Source organism: Epinephelus fuscoguttatus, linkage group LG5 (assembly GCF_011397635.1).
Source record: "Epinephelus fuscoguttatus linkage group LG5, E.fuscoguttatus.final_Chr_v1".
In the NCBI taxonomy this organism is placed as follows: domain Eukaryota; kingdom Metazoa; phylum Chordata; class Actinopteri; order Perciformes; family Serranidae; genus Epinephelus; species Epinephelus fuscoguttatus.
Genome location: NC_064756.1, coordinates 39,954,742 through 39,973,733, shown reverse-complemented (window position 1 = coordinate 39,973,733; position 18,992 = coordinate 39,954,742). Strand labels below are relative to the sequence as shown.

Genomic DNA, 18,992 nt, shown 5'->3' with positions numbered 1-18,992 from the left:
CCACCGGCTGCGGCTGTGCTGCGTTCCCGCTCTGTCACAGCTGACACAGCATCACAGCAGCCCTCCGCAACAGATACGCAGGACTTCTATTTTTGCCAGACGGTGGAGCACAACGCAGCAATTCAGCATGGAGCAGATCGTGTGGGGCAGGAAGTCGTGCACAGAAACAAAATAAAACATCCAGTTAATTTTCACAATGAAATACACAGTGTTCACGGCGGATCATATTTCCCTGCGCTACACCTTGAAAACGTCATAATGGGCAGAGGCAGGCCTGAAGTCAACAGGTCAGAGGTTTTCAGACGTCATTTCACCCCGTTGACACCATGGACGAGGAGATATTAATCATGGAGGTGCACCGAGATGTCTTCCTACTACTCCTCTGGTTTTGTGGTTCTGTTTATAGAAACTAGGCCTACATCTTGTTATATCGCGCGATTGTGCGTGAATTCGCAAGATTTCGTGGGTCCTCGTGACTACCGCTGTCTGACGGAGCTGCACCGCTCCGCACAGCAAACGCAGCCGGTGGGTGTTGACAGACGGCGGAGTACGCAGCGGATAACCAGCACAGCTGTTCCACAACGGACACGCATCCAGTGGAATTCCGGCGTTACCTCCAATTCCACCAGATGCATCTGCGTCCGGAACAATTCTAGTCAATGTGTATGATTCCACCGGCTGCGGCTGTGCTGCGTTCCCGCTCTGTCACAGCTGACACAGCGTCACAGCAGCCCTCCGCAACAGATACGCAGGACTTCTATTTTTGCCAGACGGTGGAGCACAACGCAGCAATTCAGCACAGAGCAGATCGTGCGGGGCAGGAAGTCGTGCACAGAAACAAAATAAAACATCCAGTTAATTTTCACAATGAAATACACAGTGTTCACGGCGGATCATATTTCCCTGCGCTACACCTTGAAAACGTCATAATGGGCAGAGGCAGGCCTGAAGTCAACAGGTCAGAGGTTTTCAGATGTCATTTCACCCCGTTGACACCATGGACGAGGAGATATTAATCATGGCAGTGCACCGAGATGTCTTCCTACTACTCCTCTGGTTTTGTGGTTCTGTTTATAGAAACTAGGCCTACATCTTGTTATATCGCACGATTGTGTGTGAATTCGCAAGATTTCGTGGGTCCTCGTGACTCCTGCTGTCCGACGAAGCTGCACCGCTCCGCACAGCAAACACAGCCGGTGGGTGTTGACGGACAGCAGAGAAGCAGGGGATAACCAGCACTGCCGTTCCGCAACAGACACGCATCCAGTGGAATTCTGGCGTGAGTCTGTCCTATCTGATAAAGGCATGAAAAGCCAAAAAAATAATCTGCTGCATTGATACTGAAGATGCAGCACATATAACACTCTAGGCTGGATGAAAGTATCAAAAAAAAAAGAAAACAGAAACACAGTAACAGAGGTATGAATATCAGTATCTGCCAGTTATTGTACCTGCATTGAAGATTCCGTCTCCCCCTTCCTCCCAGCCAGTCATCTCCATCATCTTCCTAAGCACAGCATCCTCCATCAGTGTAAAGAACGGAGCCGCCTCATATGTGTACCTGATGGAAACCATATTTTCAAAACAATATGCCACTTGCATGGTTTTTAAACTTTGCTTCATGTACAAGTATGACTTAATTCTTGTTAGAATGAGTTGTGTGACTCACAGACTGGGTTTGAGTGCCTCTGCAATGAAGCTTGCCACCACGGAATACGGCTCCATCCCTGCATACAGCTGGTTGAAGAAACGAGGATGGGCTACAGAGATTATAAAAATAGACACAGAGCAGGTAAAGCTGGATTTATACTTTTGCATCAGCTCTATGCAGAGCCTATGCTGAAGTCTACACATGTGGCCTACACTGTTGTGAGCTTTTATACTTGTGTGTTGGTCTGTCTGTGTCCCTCTGCACACCTCCAAAAATACTAGTTCTGTGAAGTGCTGTTAAAGGGATAGTGCACCCAAAAATGAACAAAGTATCTTGGTATCACAAGTGAAAATCAGTTGAGGTAAAGAGGAATATTATGTCAGCTGGCCACATTCTGATCATGTGGGACCAATGTACTCATTAAAATTAAGTAGCCTAAATTTAAAGGATTTTTTTTCATTGAAATGGTTTCAGCCATGACTCAAAATCCCAGTAACCAACTGTCATTGAATTTGAACTTCCTTATGTTGATACGGTGACAGCTAATGTTATGGCCTTAAAGGGATAGTGCACCCAAAAATTAAAATTAAAAAAAGCTTGGTCCACAGAGAAGCAGTTAGAGCTACAGGCTACAGTGAGGCTAAAAACAGAGTTCAAATGCATTTTTTCCAAACAACTTTTTATGTCGGGGCTTCAGGACACTTGGATCACTACGGATGAGCAGTATGGAGATATTTTGTGGTTTCAATTATGTGTTTTTGGACGTTTGAATCTGGGGCGCCTTAAGCCTCCATTAGGTGGAGTTGTGTTGCTACCCCCTCTCCCCTGGGATCTCCGCAAGTGTTGTGAGGACTCTAAAACTTCACCTGAGCCTCCATCAGCATATGGGTGAGTAAATAATGGCTAAATTTTAATTTTTGGGTGCACTATCCCTTTAAGGCCATAACACTAGCTGTCACCGTATCAACATAAGGAAGTTCAAATTCAATGACAGTTGGTTACTGAGATTTTGAGTCATGGCTGAAACCATTTCACTGAAAAAAAAATCCTTTAAATTTAGGCTACTTAATTTTAATGAGTACATTGGTCCCACATGATCAGAATGTGGCCAGCTGACATAATATTCCTCTTTACCTCAATTGATTTTCACTTGTGATACCAAGATACTTTGTTCACATTAGAATCGTGTTGACTTATCATATTATTTGTTAGTTACCCTGGGACAAATTTATTGTGTAATGTTAAAGTAATTTTATTTTGTTCCAGGTACTGATTTTCAGCTGTAAGTCCAATGTGTTTATAATGTACAATGTACATTACAATGTATTTATATATATATATATATATATATATATATATGTATAGACGTACATATATATATGTATACGGTATATATAGTTTCTACACCACCTAACCTCTTGTAACTTTATTGGGTCATGAAACACAAACGGTTTAATCAGTAATATCATTTTAAAGAATGTACAAATAAATATATATGAAACACTGAGAGACCAAAAACACCAAAAGTCATCAGCAAGCAGCCCACACAAACTCTGTAAAACCACTTTTGTGGCAGTTGTCACACAATCATACACTTATGGTGGCAGAGCTGCCGAACACTGAGAAAAGTTTGAAATTTCACAGTGAGCCTCATCTCAACACTCCTAATTCTCATCCGCCTGTCTTATCCATTATCTTCCCCATCAAGGAAGTTATTTTTTTGCCAAACAATGTTTCAAGGTCTTAAAACCAAAAGGAAATTACTTTTGCCTTTATGTCTTGTTGTTAATAGCACAATCCTTCTTAATGATACATGGGAAAGGAAATGGCACAGTGATGGACAAAAATGATGTTAGGATATTCTTTTCGTTTATCCTGTCTACCCAGCTTTCCATTCTGTTTCCAGCGGACGGTTTTTAGCAGGCACCCTCATGCAGATTGACAGGGTCTGCTACAACAGAACTAGTCTGTACAACATGCTGTCTGACCATGTTGGAAATCAGAAATCATCAACTGTCATTTTCAATCAGTCAGTGTTGAAGGAGATTCATAGCATTGCACCTGATTCAGCATTTGGACAGTTACAGAAATTGTGTCTCAAATGAAAAAAAAAAAAAGAGCAAGAGAAAGAAGTTCAAACCCTGTCTCCTCTCTCACCTCCACACAGATGACTGATCACTAAAGCAGGCATGAATGTCAAATTACATCACATTCTCACTCTGACCTCGTCACATATTGACGTTTGGTCATGGACTTTCCATGTTGAGATATGACGTGGTTGTTGACCTTTTGGGACACCATGTCACCTTCAGCCTGTTACATGCATTGTCTGTTTTCAAAATACACTTTTGTTTTGTCTCTCTGTCTTTCAAAATAAATGCACTACTTAGTACAACACCGTGAATTGACTTTTTTTTCCTTTAACAACAAACCCATGTGGTTGGGTTTAGCCAACAAATGCACATGGTTGAGTTTAAGAAAAAAGAACCGGGTTTGGCTTTACATCTTATGAAAAGGGAACACCAGTCTCCCAGGTGAAAGTTGGTGGTTGTTGGTAGCATCCACCACCCCTCCCAACCACCCTGCTTGGACGTCTGCCGCCTTAACTTTTGTTGTTGTCACACCATATTTCGCCCTGATGCCAACAGGCAGCATTAAACAATAATGCTTATCATGCCAACGTGAAAGGTTAGCTTTCTTTGTTGGTTTCCGATGTTGGAAGTCACTGATCACGCACCAGTATTCATTGACCTTGAAGTGAGAACGGGTTGCAAATTAAGGGGTTTCAAGAAAATTAATCTATTGGCACAGCCCCTCTAATGTGACATCTAAAATGTTGTGGAGGTATTCGACTATCCAATCATCCAACAAGCAGCTCTGAAGAAGCATACTGGCAGCTTTACAGTATGAGCAACAGGAAGCTAATGTCTGTTTCCAGCGAATGCGTCCATGTCAGGTTCCTGTTACTCTGTCACTTTTCCAATCCACATTTCAAAAGCTGAGTACGTATTCAGTCTCTGCAGGATTTTGCAAGCTGTTTTTGGGATTGGTGTGGCCTGAAATGCATGATTTCACAGCAGCTTTTCTAAAAAAAAAAAAAAGCAGCGATGCATTTTGCTGTGTTTATAGGTGTGTTTTTTTGCAATAAAATAGCAGGGGAAAGTGAAACTTGCAAAAATAGTTGTGATGCTGTCACAGATTTTGAGCTTACTATTATTAGCATTCAGTGCCTCCCAGAAAATTCTATTTGTGATGGTAATGGGACCAACAGCTGGACACCACTGATCGCCACAGATCAGCTCTTGCGGTTTGATGAAGTGCCTGCTGCTCTCCTGCTCTCTCTGCTCAGTTAGCACAAGGTAACACAGCACAACATGAAACCATTACTAAATGTCATATTTTGCAGCATTTGCAGCTCAGTTATGACCAATGTGGTAACAGTTGTAGTATGGTAGCTTTAATATCTATATGTTGTTATAAACCAATAGACTTGCACCACTTGTGCATCCAGAGCACAAGTTGTGATTAGTTCATTCATAATTATGAGAGTTTCTTTTTAAAAAAAAACAATTGCCTTTGAAATATCTCTGTACACACACAATAAGCTATCAAAAACAATCATGCAAACTGTAGTGAAACCAAACAAAAGCCTGGTGGAAGTCAAACTTTGTTACGTGGTCACTTTTCAAAAATAGTAAAACTTTGGTTTGATCTTATTTGTCTTATAAACATGTAACGTGTATTTCTGCACGCACACACACACACACACACACACACACACACACACACACACACACACACACACACACACACTCACACTCAGCCATACAAAGAGTGTGCTCTTCTGGTTGTCCTCACACATTCAGTGGCTCCTGACAGAGAGGGCTGCGATTAAGCTGATATTAACAGATAGGTCAATGTCTATTTTCTGCTCCACTTAAAGCCTCACTGCTGTAAAAATTGCCCTCTCTTCCTGAGAGGAAGCACAATACAAACAGAGAGAGAAAAGGCAGGTGTGTGTGTGTGCGCACGCACCGTTGTGTGACATCTACATGTGACAGAAACAAGTTGAGGCAAATCAATACTTGCCAACAATGGATTTGATTTGGGGTGAGGGTTATGATGTTAGATGGATGTCTTGACTGTTTCAAAACACACACACAAGCACATTTAGACTCATACACTTATCTCACTGTACAAAAATAAAACAAGATGCTGGACAGTTACCCAGTGTGAACCACGGTGAGCTTCTGTCATAGTGAGTTCTAAAGATGTTTTATCAATAAACATAGATACCAAGAGGATTTTACATGGCTGCTTAGTGGTGCTTATAAACTAGGATGACTAGAATTCATTACAAATAAAAGGCAACTGCAAGATTCTTTTTTTTTCTTCAAAAAGTGGAAATGCCTTTTATAGCTCCTGTGGTGGATGTGTTGACAATGAGCAAGCTTAACATTCAAGTAACTGAAACACAAAATACACAAAGGAAGTGAATGTGTTTAGAGCTGAGTCCTCTTCCACAGGCAGCAGTAGGGGCAATAAATAATCTTTGATATATAAAAGAAGAAGACGGGAAGAGACATGATACATAACTTTAATAAAAAAAGAAGGCATACACTATACAGTCAGTGGTAATTTTGAAAGTGATGAAAGTGCTTATTAATTTTAGTCACATTTAAGTCATTTTTATCCCTCAGGGTTTTAGTCTTGTATTTGTTGACGAAAATTCAAAACATTTTAGTCGACAAAAATTTGTGACCTTTTAGTCAACTCTTTGTCATTATATTTTCTAATTCAGTAAGGTTAATTTGTGTATCAGACATTATTATTATTATCAGACATTGTTTGACAGGTTTATAGGGTGATTTATGAGCACACATTTACTGATCATCATTTGAAAAGCTCAAAATCTCCCTATTTATGCTTTAAAAAACTTTGACACCACAAATGACTAATCTGAGACAACTAGGATTTGTACCTGGGTTCATTGTAAACTAATGAAGCAGAGAAATACCTTAATTAAAGCCTGAATTCTTTCTTAATCTGCAACATGTTACTCTGGAGGTTTAAACTCATGTCTCACAGAGCTGGTGATTAAAACCAAACTTTCATCTCTGTCAGAGATTGCTGCTTGCTCCGCTGCTGTTCAGTGGCTAACAAGCCACTTATTTACTTATTCACTGCTGAATTAAAGCTCACACTGGCACCAACGGCTGACACTGTTGCAGTGTGTTTTTTCTAGGCTAAAGAAACATCCTGGTGGAGACTTTTTACTGGAGTTAACCAGCCTGTTGCTCATGCAGCATTTGAAGATAATTGCAAGCATGGTCTTGGCTTTTAATGTCCAATAGTCCAATAATCTCAGTTTTATAATCATCTATGTAGAGTCTGGAGAATAGAGAGGAGCTCAGGTAACCCCGTAGTGTTGTAGAGTTAGTAATAATTGAAGTTGAAAATGTCTGATGATCTTTAAATATCTGCCCTTGTATCTGTATTTGTAAGAAATTAACAATCCCACTGAATCAGGTGAGGATTAAACTCTAAATGAGGCATCTTTGCTGGTGAGAACAAGTGCGGGGTGTAATGTGTGAGCTTTTGCAAACACACAGGGGAGTTCCCACTGTCCCACGAGCATGACAGAACAGCTTGGGGAAACCATTTGTTCCTTAGTCGGTCAGTGTATAAAATCAGAGTATGGCTTCTATGTAGTCTCAGTGTGCCTGGGTTGAACACTAAATGCAGTTAGCAAACACACTTGAACAAAAGGCAAAGGAAACTCAAATGCTGGAAAACACATTCTCTTTAACATGTAGAGAAACACTTGTGGAGAGCATTGAAAGCCAGTGGGGAGGTGAAAAGATGGAGCATTTAACCTCGACTATAAAACATACAGAGATGGGCTCATACTGTATGGGGAAATGTAGCCATTTACCTCTTGGGGTGGGGGACTACCAAGCAATGATCCCAGTGTGTGTGTGTTTGAATTTGCAAGCACGTGTCCCTCTGTCTGCATGCTCCTACCCATGTGTCCATGGGGTATGAATGCGTTTGGTGATATGCATTTGCTTATGTTTATGCGCACACACATACACACACACCATTTGACTGTTTTTGAGTGTGTTTGCATGCGCGCAGTCGGCAGAGAGGTGGGGGTTAAGCTGGTGCCGAGGCTCCTGTAATGAGTAAGCATTGGGTGGCCAGGGCTAAGATAAATGGCGGGGGCCTGCCACTAGTGCAGCAGTCAGCAGGATGCACCAGGGCCGCAGGCTTGTTTGTGCCAAATGGAGCTCGCAAAATATCAAAGGCCAGCCATCCAGAAGACGCAAGCGTCTGACAAATTTTAAATTAGCCAGAAAGAGAGAAGGGGGTGGAGGAGGGGGGAGGTTACAGGGTGAGAGAGGAGGGGGGAGGTGGGGTTGGGGAAAGAAGAGAGGGAAGTCTGGGAGTGGAGGGAGACAGAAGGTTCATAATGTGGGAAGATGGAGAAAAAAAAGAGAAGAAATGGAGAGATGGGATGTAAGAATGTGTGAGGATGGATGGATGAATGAGACTGAAAAGAAAAAGAAGATAAATTATGCAATCTTTTGTTGTCCAGCGATATCCATACTCCCCCCTTCTCTCCCCATCGTTCTTTTCTTGTGCTGTGGTAATCGTCAGCACCATTATCGTCATTAGCCGGTGAGGCTGTTATTATTCCAACTGCATAGTTACAAGAATTGCTCAGCTGGGGTGGGGAGTGCAACACAAACATAAACACACATACAAATAAATGAGTGAAACATACTCATCCAGGCTGTGTATATGGATGTGTGTGTGTTGGGTCAGTTTAGGTGATGGCGGTCGGAATCGTTGTGGAAGCAACTAGACATATCAATTTATCAATTACACAGACACAAATTTCAAAAAGTTTACATTTTGGGTACCTTGAGGTGTTACACTGCACATAAGTTTTATTTAGTGCAAGAAGACAATACAAAACCAAAAATAAGGAGCACTTTTGATATTCATGTGAACAAAAGACAGTCAAATAAGAGAGAAACAAATGAAACATAGGTCAAAAGTGTACCAAATAAGGCCTATAGTGAATGTGATTTTTGATGGAGATGAAATACATTATGCTAGGACCACACTGCCTGCATAAGCAGTGCATGACGGCTACCTTGTAGAAATGCTGTGGCTCACACGTGTGGGTTCTTCATGCAGACAGCGTTGCTGCAGAGCTGCCTACAGCTGTACTGTACTGTATTTTGATAACTAAAAGCTCCAAAAAGCTCCACTCATGGTCAAGGAGCCATGCAAGCCACTGCATTGTAGGCAACACAGTCATAACAATATTGTACAATAAAAAGCCTTGTGTTAACAAATGAAGGGATTCTGTCAACACAGACGTTGTCAGAGGGATTTTATTTTGTAAGGGAAGTTGAGTTAAAAGAAATATTTATATTTTTTCATGTTTATGACAGACATAGACAATGAAGCTGTCGTGAAAGGTGATATAAAGAGAATGTGATTATCAAAAGACCATTTTCACTGTGTATTGCTGAAAAACACGTATCAAGCAGAGAAAATAGGTGAGACTCCTGTTCTTTCGATGTTCCGCAGCTGAGCTGCAGCCTGTGGTGCCATGTTAATTCATGGGCCACATACAGCCCAGTTTGATCTCAGATTGGCCGGACCAATTAAACCATTGCACAATAACCTAAGTACCATCAGCTCTAATATTTTCCCTTTTTTTTGGTTTAAAGAATTTCAAGTACATTCTGTAGATGTTCATCCTTTTACAAAACAGATAAACAGCCTGAGATGTCAAGAAAAATAAGCGCAATGTCAACAGAATGTCTGTTTTTCCACATTCAGTCAGTCTACTTCTCACTGTCATTACATGTGCATTTATCCATACATTTCCCAATACAGACTCTTTTGAAGTGAAGCTGCTAATTGACAATATTTTGCACAATGTTCAATATCTTTAAACGTGGTCATGACAAGTATTTATTGTTATATCAGAGATATGTATTCTAGTCAGGGTGGAAAAGCCTCTGAAGCAGAATTTTACATGAAATAAGCAATGCATTGTTTAACTTGCACCTGAAACCTGGCACCTCTTAGTCTAGTCATCTATTGGGCCGGATTGGACCCTTCGGCGGGCTGGTTCTGGCCCATGGGCCATATGTTTGACACTCCTGACATAGACCCTTTTACTATTAGTAAACAGTATGATGTTTTTTGGTGGGCAGGGCTTAGCTGGAGGCAAAACAAGCCCCCCCTTGTCTTAAGGACAGCCATGTTCATCATGGAGGCTGCCGCAGTCAGCCCCTGCACATCTTTCGGCCGGTGTTTAACCCATAGACTGTATAAAATAGTAGTTACCGTGACACACCCATTGGTTTGTGGATTCTCATTCTGAAGCCTCGAATTCAGCATTTTGGCTGCAGCGCTCTGGGTTTTTTGGAGCTAGAAGTGACCAAATTTGAACGAGAGGGTGGAGCTGTGAAGGAGCGAGGGGTGGATCTGACTCATACACTGTGGTGACGCCTTGCAGACAGCCTGTCAAGCCTTAATAAGATTTTAACAGGGGAGTTATAAGTCACCTACCCTTAATTGACATTAAGGGGAATATTAGCTTTAGAGACCAAAACTAGTTTTTGTACCAGACTGTAAACATGTTTATTTCGGCTGTAAGTTAAAAGAGGCATTTTAACATGGGGGTCCACAGTACAGACTTGCTTCCAGAGTCAGCTTCAGTGGGCTATTAACTGAAAAAGCATTTTTTGGCACCTCAGAGTTGGCTTCATTTTTCAGCCCTGGAAACTGCTGCTTGGTTCAAACTCTCCCAGTTTTGCTACACCACTCCATTTACTGCACTGGCTCCCATCCCCAGCCATCACCCTGTAAAGCCTTAACCATTCAAAAGCTAAACATTTGACTGGCAAACTTAATACCTTTTGACTTCCCTTATCTTAAACAGTGAGTTAACCTTAGGTGTTGTTTACTCGCTGTAAAATAACACCAGCTTTGCAACAGCTGCTGCTTTTCCTAGAGTTGTCCCTTGTGTGTCCAGTGCATTGTTAGCTAGCTAGACAGTTAAGTATGGAAGATTACTCCTAAAGAATCAAAAACAAGGACAAGACGAAAGAAAAATATTGCCCAGTGATGACAGACAATAACAGTGAACACTGACGTTGCCTCTGAAGATGAAAACAAAATAACAGATAAAACAGAGTGACAGTGAAGTTGCATGGTTTCTGTGGAAAGGTGACTAACCAACAGGTTTGAGTTGTTCCAGTTTCTACCACCAGCAGCGTGGAGCTGAATGCTCAGCTAGAACTTTTCACTTCACTTTTGCTTCCAGTCATTCTGGAACAATACCAGAAATTCTTGGCAGTTTGAAAGGAAGCTGACACAACATGTAATTTTCCTCTTCCTTCTCCTTTCTCCACCGTGTCTCTTTACTGTAACCCACTAATAAAGCCAAAGCATCCTTACATTTGATTCAAACAGCCCAAAAACGTTATGAATCTTTATGTTAATATAATAATAATACAATTTAAGATATTCATCAGGGGAATGATATCCCTGCTTCCTGCAGATCTAGATTTTTTAAAACTGTTAGCTATTTTTCCTGCCCTTTGGGGGACAAGAAACAAGCTGTACTGTAAGATCAGTATTCATTTGGAGTTGTGTTTGTGCATAGTCCAATATTTACTCTCATCTTCACTCTGTTTTTGGTCTCTACCAACTCCTCAGAAAAGCGTCTCTCTCGTTAGCTGCTAAATGCTCCACTCTGTTCACCAGTTTGTCGCTAACTTTGTCTGTCTGTTCTGCCAAACTTCTCCCAGGAGGAAACTGATGTTTTGGTCCGGGAGGTCCAAGCTTGCAGTGTCCGAATATACAGAACTGCGAGCAGACCTCCATGGGCTGATGATGCAAAGGTAGCCTGGGAGGAGGTCACCACAATTGTAAATCAATGTTGCGTTTCTCTCGTGCGCACACGCTCTCTCTTTCTCTCTCGCAGTCTCACTCTGTTTCTTTTCTTTTGACTTTTCTAAGATGACAGATGCTGAATATATACTCCCTATCTGATGCTGTGGCTGTTTGTGGTTGGCTGAGAGGGATGTGAACTCATTAGTTCGCAGCTGTGTTAATCAAATCAGGTTGGGTTTCCATTACGCGTGCCAAACGTGCCAAATGGTGCCAGTCCCCTTTGATCTGACATCAGATGTGACGGGACAGTCGATATAGAGATACATTTATGTGCTGATTGCAGATAGTTGCATTGAATAGTGGTTTTTTGGGTATTTATTGCATTGTTAATGTGCCTGACATTCTAGAAACCTGCCTGTGAGGTTTTGGTGACGTGTGCGCACTGTCCGCCGGTCAGCCAAACTTCGGCTTACACCGGCTGCGCTCCGGCTGCGCTGACAGTAGACCTGGTTTCAGCTGGCGAGCTTTTAGTGCACCTTTGGCGAAGCCTTTTGGCACGAAACTGTCACTGCGCCAAGCTGGATCTGTTGACACCTCCCCCTGCTGCGCCGCCACACCCATCTCAGCGCACTTCGGTCTGCCAAACTACCAAACTGAGCGCACCTCGGGTTGCGCTGCTCGAAACCAGCTCTGTGCGGGGTTCGCCACCCTGCGCCACCCTGCGCCATGCCGGGAAACTAGAGCCCAATGTGTTTAAGGCCATAAGCTGAAGAAAACAGTGTTTAAATGTGTTGTAAATCAGCGAATTAGGGTTTACAGTGAAGATCAAGCTAGCAAGGCACTTTTGTGCTTGTGTGTGTGGTATTTAGTTTGTATGGGAAATCCCACAGTCTCTACAAAGCAGTCCCTATGTTTCCACAGCCCAATGGTCCCACATTTCTAAGATTTTTTTTTCACTGAAAATTAGGCCCTATGTTCCCACAGCCCTATGTTCCCATGGCCCTGTGTGTCCACATTTCTAAGATTTTTCTTAAAAATAAACCCTATGTTCCCACATTTCTAGGACATTTTCAAAATTAGGTCTTGTGTTCCTACATTTCCCTTCAATTTAAGCCCTATCCCCCCACAAGGGTTAGGGGGGGTTAGGGGGGATAATAGGTTGGGTTTAATGGCTACCAAATTGGGAGAAAGAGGGATAAAATCTGATACAAATTTATGAAAAAGGAAATGTGGGAACATAGAGCTGTGGGAACATAGAACTGTGGGAACACAGGGCTGTGGGAACACAAGGCTGTGGGAACATAGAGCTGTGGGAACAAAGGGCTGTTGGAACACAGGGCTGTGGGAACATAGGGCTGTGGGAACATAGAGCTGTGGGAACAAAGGGCTGTTGGAACACAGGGCTGTGGGAACATAGGCATGCTCCCAAGCAGCGTTAGCTTGAGTTGACCGGCCGTCTCAATGGGGACTAGAAATATCCCTGTTGCTGGGAGGCTGCTGAGGGTTGGCCTGCTTGCTGGAGTAGTAACTTAGTCACATGAGCAGACTCCTATATAATTAAACCTGATTGTTTTCCAGATATTAGTCAGACTCTATGTAGTTTCATGGAAACAGAGATAAGACAAGCAAAAAGTATTTTATTTTGAAGGGGAACTGCCCCACAATATGAATATATATTGATCTTTTGTTTTGTTGGTAACTGTTGTATAAATGCAATACTACAATTGAGGGTGAGCTTTAGTGTCATAATTTACCATGCAAGCGCCTCAGACCTGGCTACATCACTGTTGTGCCAATAATGACGGTAAAGCTTGTGTAGGCTAACATTGCTTATCACTGCATGGCATGATTTAAAGGTGCAAAAAGCGAAATGGTTTCACCGCTAGGTTTGCTGTTGTGCACTGCCTGTAGACCAAAACAAAGTGTGTCATGAGCCACTCCTCCCTCTACCTCTGCTCTCCACCCCCCACCCTCCCACCTCTCACTCGCCTCGTCTAAACTTAGTTTAGCAGTTAGCAATGTCTTTCACTCACTCTCGGTTTCTGCTGAGTATAGCTATTTCCCTGCCTACTTCAATGATGATGGTACCTGTAATAAATGTAATATATTTGCTGAGATGGAGGCGAGGCTCAGTGACTAGACGAGCTGGTAGAAGGGCTCCATACCTGTAAGTTACTCCAGTAGCCGGTGGCAGCCGACTTGTCTAGAGCCATCGCCAGATCCCGCCTAGTGCTAACACCAGGAGCTAACGCTAACGTTCCTACTCTTCTCCATGAGTGAGAGCGATGTTTTAGCCTGGCTACATTTTACAATGCTAATTGCAAATGTTAGCTGGGCTGCCGGGCTACTCACCTAACACAACCGTAACACCTGACCCATTGCTGGGACAGAGCCGCTAATAACTCAAGCTCCGGACATTAACCCATGCTACGACTGTAACATTAAATTTAATTGAATCGACATAGCGACATGTGCTTAACGTTACTGTAACACTAATTAAAACAGACATTTGACTTTATGTTGTACCTGTCCAGGAGAAGAAGAGATAGCTCCGAGTCAAATTGTAGCCCCTTTAGCGCTCGCAGTGCTCTCCACCTTGGAAATGCAAGGCCAATGTCAATCCAGGTTCTGTCCCTTTCTTTATCCGACAACTTCTTCGCCAACAACCGTTGTTTCTTTAGAGGTAATGTCGGATCCTGGTCCTCTTCGGGTGAAAGTTTCGTTCCACTCTCCGCCATTTTGCTTCGAAAATACACGCTGCCATCGCTCACTGGCTGTAGCTTTTTATAGGGAGGGAGGGCCAAGGGCTCTGAGAGGAGGGACGAGGCAGCCATTCACATGAACGTACATGAACGTACATGAACACGCAGCCGGACCGGCTTGCAAACAAGGGGCTGGAGATCAACACAGAGAGAGGGTGTGTGATGTCATGCTATACTCCAGATGAAATTACACCTCTAGTTCTTCACATAGCGATTTTTTAATTCCTTCAATCTAGAAATGATGAATTTCCGCTTATTGCCCCTTTAAGGAAAACAACTTACAACAACATTAAGTTATTCATAAATTGTCAGTCAATCAACATCTAAATTTAAATAACATTGAAAAAGCCTGAGCATGTATATTTTGACCTCCTCCTACATTCCTCTGAGAATACCATGTAAGTATATGGAAAGTGAAAATAGTATTGAATTCAGCATTCTCCCAACACACAACAGCAAAACTGCTCTCCAGCTATAATCTTAGTGTCTTCACACACTTCATTCCCCATCTCAGTGTTTGTCCCAGCCCCTACCCCCCCTCCTCTGTTGTCTAAATGAGACTGCTGGGCCCGCCTAGTAAAAGAGTTTTCTTTTACTAATGTCAATTTACGGCCTAGCAAGAGCTCCCTCTAATCTTTTCCTACTCATTACACACAATTTCCAGGGCGTTCAGCCAGGGTGCTGATTGGTTCCTTGCAGTGTGTGCAGCGAGGGGTGCCATGATTGTTTATTATTTATTTATTTATTTGTTTATTTATTTACACCAATGCCCCTTCCCATCCCCTCCCCCCTCCTCTTTGCCTGTTTCTTCACCCACCTACATTTCACTTCCATAGTCCCTAGTCTGCATTTTCTATGAATAATCAAAGTGGCGCTAAAGCATGTGGATCCGCTTCCCTGCATCTGTTTTTCCAGAGAAGTCTGACCGCTTTCTGAAGGACAAGTCTCATACTGAAGTGTGTGGAGACCTCCATGGTTAACACTTTATTTCCACCCCCGCTATAAAAGCAATTACAAGCATTATTATAATATGTAATAGATTGTTTTATCATTTATTATGATTTAACACATTACAATGGAGTTGTTAACAGATATGATGACATTTTTTGGGTAGTAAAAATAGTAAACCTCCCACGAAGGATCAATAACTGTTAATTAAACAGTTAATTAATGTTTAATAACACATTATAACATATTTATAACCATATATATTTTACTTATCTTTATTTTTTACAAATTAAAAAAAAATTATAAAGACTGTATCAATGTTAAGATATACCAGAGTTTTTGAAATCCCAAAGATGTGACTTTCAATACCATCAAAAATTATGGATGCTCTTTATGAGGGCTCAATTATTCTAAACATCAGATATTGAGACGGGTACAAATGGAGCCTTATGTCCGTACTCTGCATGTATTTCATCCCTATTTGTCTATGTTTTCTAAAGCTTACAATTACAGACAAAACGGAGCAGTACCACCAGAGATCGTGGGGGCAGTGTGGCGTAGTGAAAGCAAGATGCCTCTGTAGGAGACAACAAAGAAATTTCAATGATATTGGAACAGAACAAATCGGTAATATATAATAATATATAGTGAAAGTAATGAAAATAATTGTCTATCCACATGTGTATAACGCTGCTTCTGTTTAACGGTACAATATTACAACCTCCTCCAATGTTGCCACGTTTGTTGTTGTGTGAAACTTTTGACTCTGCCCTCTAGTGCCATCTATTGGCTGTATCTATGCCAACATATAGGAGGCATGGAAGTATGAGGGCAGTGATGTTTACAACGTTTGAAACAGACATGTCTATTTTCATATGCAAAGGGACTAAGTGAAGAGATGTCAGAGGGACTCAAGGGCACCTCGGCAGTGCCCAGGAGGTGAACTGGCACCTCTCCAGCTACCAGTCCACGCTCCATATTTGGTCCGGACGGGGACCCTCCGGTTCCCAACCCAAGTCCCTATGGACTGAGCCACTGCCGCCCCAAAAATGATAAATGGTGTATTGTGGGGGTGTCTTCTTTCTAATACAAAAGCAGTTTATTAGCCTCATGATCTTATTCAACACATCATCGCCATTCAGCCCACTGATGTGTCGGCATCTGGAGCAGCAACAGGTGTCATCAGGTCCTCCAACGGTAAGGGCACTTATTTCCTATCTGTTCATTATTCTGTGGGCCATCAGTATTTAAATCCAGCAAGACCTGTCTAAGTAGGCTATTTGGATAATAGAAACACAGCATTGTTGGTTAGACAATGACATACATGCTACAATGCCTGTTTTTTTTGTTTGTTTTTACACAAACCCCATAATTTACCGTATACCCTGATGAAATGTCAGGAAGTTGTGAAGGTATGAAGAAACAGATACTGCCCAGGACTACCACATATGAGGCTTTGTTAATCACTTTAGAAATGCTTTTTCTACACACAATGACAATGTAGCAAGCAAATATTTTATTTGATTATCCATGTGTAAAACAATCTAAACTGTAAAATGAAATGTAAATAGTATGTAAAAATTGAAATATATATCATTTCCTCATACTATTACAGAAGTGTGCATCTACTGGTTTTGGTTGGTGGTTGATGGTTGGTGCCATCTAGTTCTATTATATGATATTGGAAAGAAGGCAGACATCTCTACTAACACTCTGTAACTCACATCAAAACAATCTTATCTCTGATAACTAGCATTACGGGTAAGAGGAAAAATGTGTTTTCTATTTAAGGGTGATCTGTCTCTTTAATATCCACTGAATCCTGCCAAATATCCCAACAGGAGCAAATGCTGACTCTGAATAACTAAACATAGAGTCAAAGAATTACAACGCACACACACACACACACACACACACACACACACACACACACATACTATCCACTATCTCAGTGCTCGGCATCAGTCCCAACAGCCAGAACATGGATACCCAGTGGTCCATGACTATCAGTGAACAGGACAAACACAATTAATTAAAGTGCCATCATAAATGACACCTTGCTGTCACCTGGTGCAGAGAGGTAGAAAAGATGATGCACTGTCATGTGGACTGCATGGCGGCGAATTGCCTCATCAAATATGCATGCATGTAATCATGCACGCACAGAAAAACTGTACACGATTCATTAAAATTCTGAATTTTAAAGTCACCTCCTTGTGTACAGCGACAGACAATGTGGCCATGATTGTTTCTAATTTTCACTTAAACTGCCTACAATTTGAAAATCAGGTATTTCTTAATTTATTGGAAAATACTGATAACCTGAGAATGATGATAATAATTAAATCAGATACTGGACCAGGGCTGACTTTTACAGATTAGGTTACAGAGGGCCAACACACACGCACATGCACACACACACGCACACACACTCCACTAACAATATGAAAGCTTCATGATGCTCCCGTGGTACCAAATGATAATCCTCGGTGCTTCATTATTCACTCTTAATCCACTGTTCATTACCCTCAATATAGCCTTTGTCAGTCCCCCATTGGCCCATGTAAGTAATGCTATATCATATCTCCAATTCCAATCACATTCTTGCAACCATCCAGCAGCAGTCATCATTGTCGCAGAACACTCCCGGTGCCCGGCTTCTCTCTAAATGGACAGGAGAGAGGGGATGGACGGATGGGAAAGAGGACGGGACAGTGGAGGCAAAACGAGAAGCTGACTTCATATTGGCGACAAGATTACTACTGCTGAAGGCTGAGGTGCAAAGAGTTGTGGGTAATTGTCGTGTTTTTCATTAGCGGTTAGATGAGGATCTGGAGATGAGGGAGGAAATGGCCTCATCATCATCGCTTTGTGTGTATGTGCGTTTGTGTGTGTGTGTGTGTGTGTGTGTGTGTGTGTGTGTGTGTGTGTGCGAGCAGTCCTGTGCGTTTGCAGATCACACCCTTGATCACAACCGTCCCTGCTCACTGCAAAAGGAACAAATTGTTCCCTTTTTCTCTCCGACGCAGGCCCGCTATATTCAACCATTACCTTGGAACATTGAAAGAAACAAGCCGTCCTAAATGACGAGCCGAAAGATTGCAAGAAAAGAGTGAGACAGAGGAGAAATGAGAAAAAAATGGTGGGTGGGTAGGTGGGTGGTTGTAGGGTTTAGGGGGCTGTGAGGCCAAAAATAAGACAGGAGATGAGGAAAGAAAATGAAAAGAAATGTCTGCCAAAATTGTGATGAGACGCCACAATCACACATGCTGGGATGAGAAGGGAAAATTAGAGCAGAGGAGAATTGAAAAGAGACACAGATAGGAAGAGGAGAGTGGAAAGACACAGAGAGAAATGGAGAAGATAGGAGGAGGGAATGAGTGAGGCACAGAAAAACACACTGAGAGAGAAGTATTAAAGGTTTCTCTCTGTAACTTTTAGGACATGGATTCCAACCAACGAGGGAGCGCTCTCTAGTGATCAAACCAAAGATGTTCATGTAATCATTGTCGCAGAGAAAACAAGCCCTACCTCAGTACAAATTGTGCACTCTCCTATGAAGTCTCATCACACTGTAGCTGGATTTATCTCCTGCTCAAATGAGGGCTGATGAACCACCAAGGACTTTGTCACCAAGCATAAACTTCTTCTTTTTCCCTGTTGAATAAGCTAAAACAAACTTCAGGCAAGTGCTAGTGGATTAT

General features: G+C 42.1%; 1 protein-coding gene across 1 annotated transcript in view; it reads right to left on the bottom strand.

The window, feature by feature from the left end:
- Window positions 1-13,791, bottom strand: part of LOC125889053 (acidic amino acid decarboxylase GADL1-like) — a 100,163-nt gene extending 86,372 nt beyond the window's left edge. Inside the window, 3 exon segments of the mRNA XM_049576702.1 lie at window positions 1,452-1,561; window positions 1,670-1,760; window positions 13,755-13,791. Of these exon segments, the coding sequence (XP_049432659.1) occupies window positions 1,452-1,561; window positions 1,670-1,760; window positions 13,755-13,791 (238 nt within the window).
- Window positions 13,792-18,992: the final 5,201 nt, after the last annotated feature.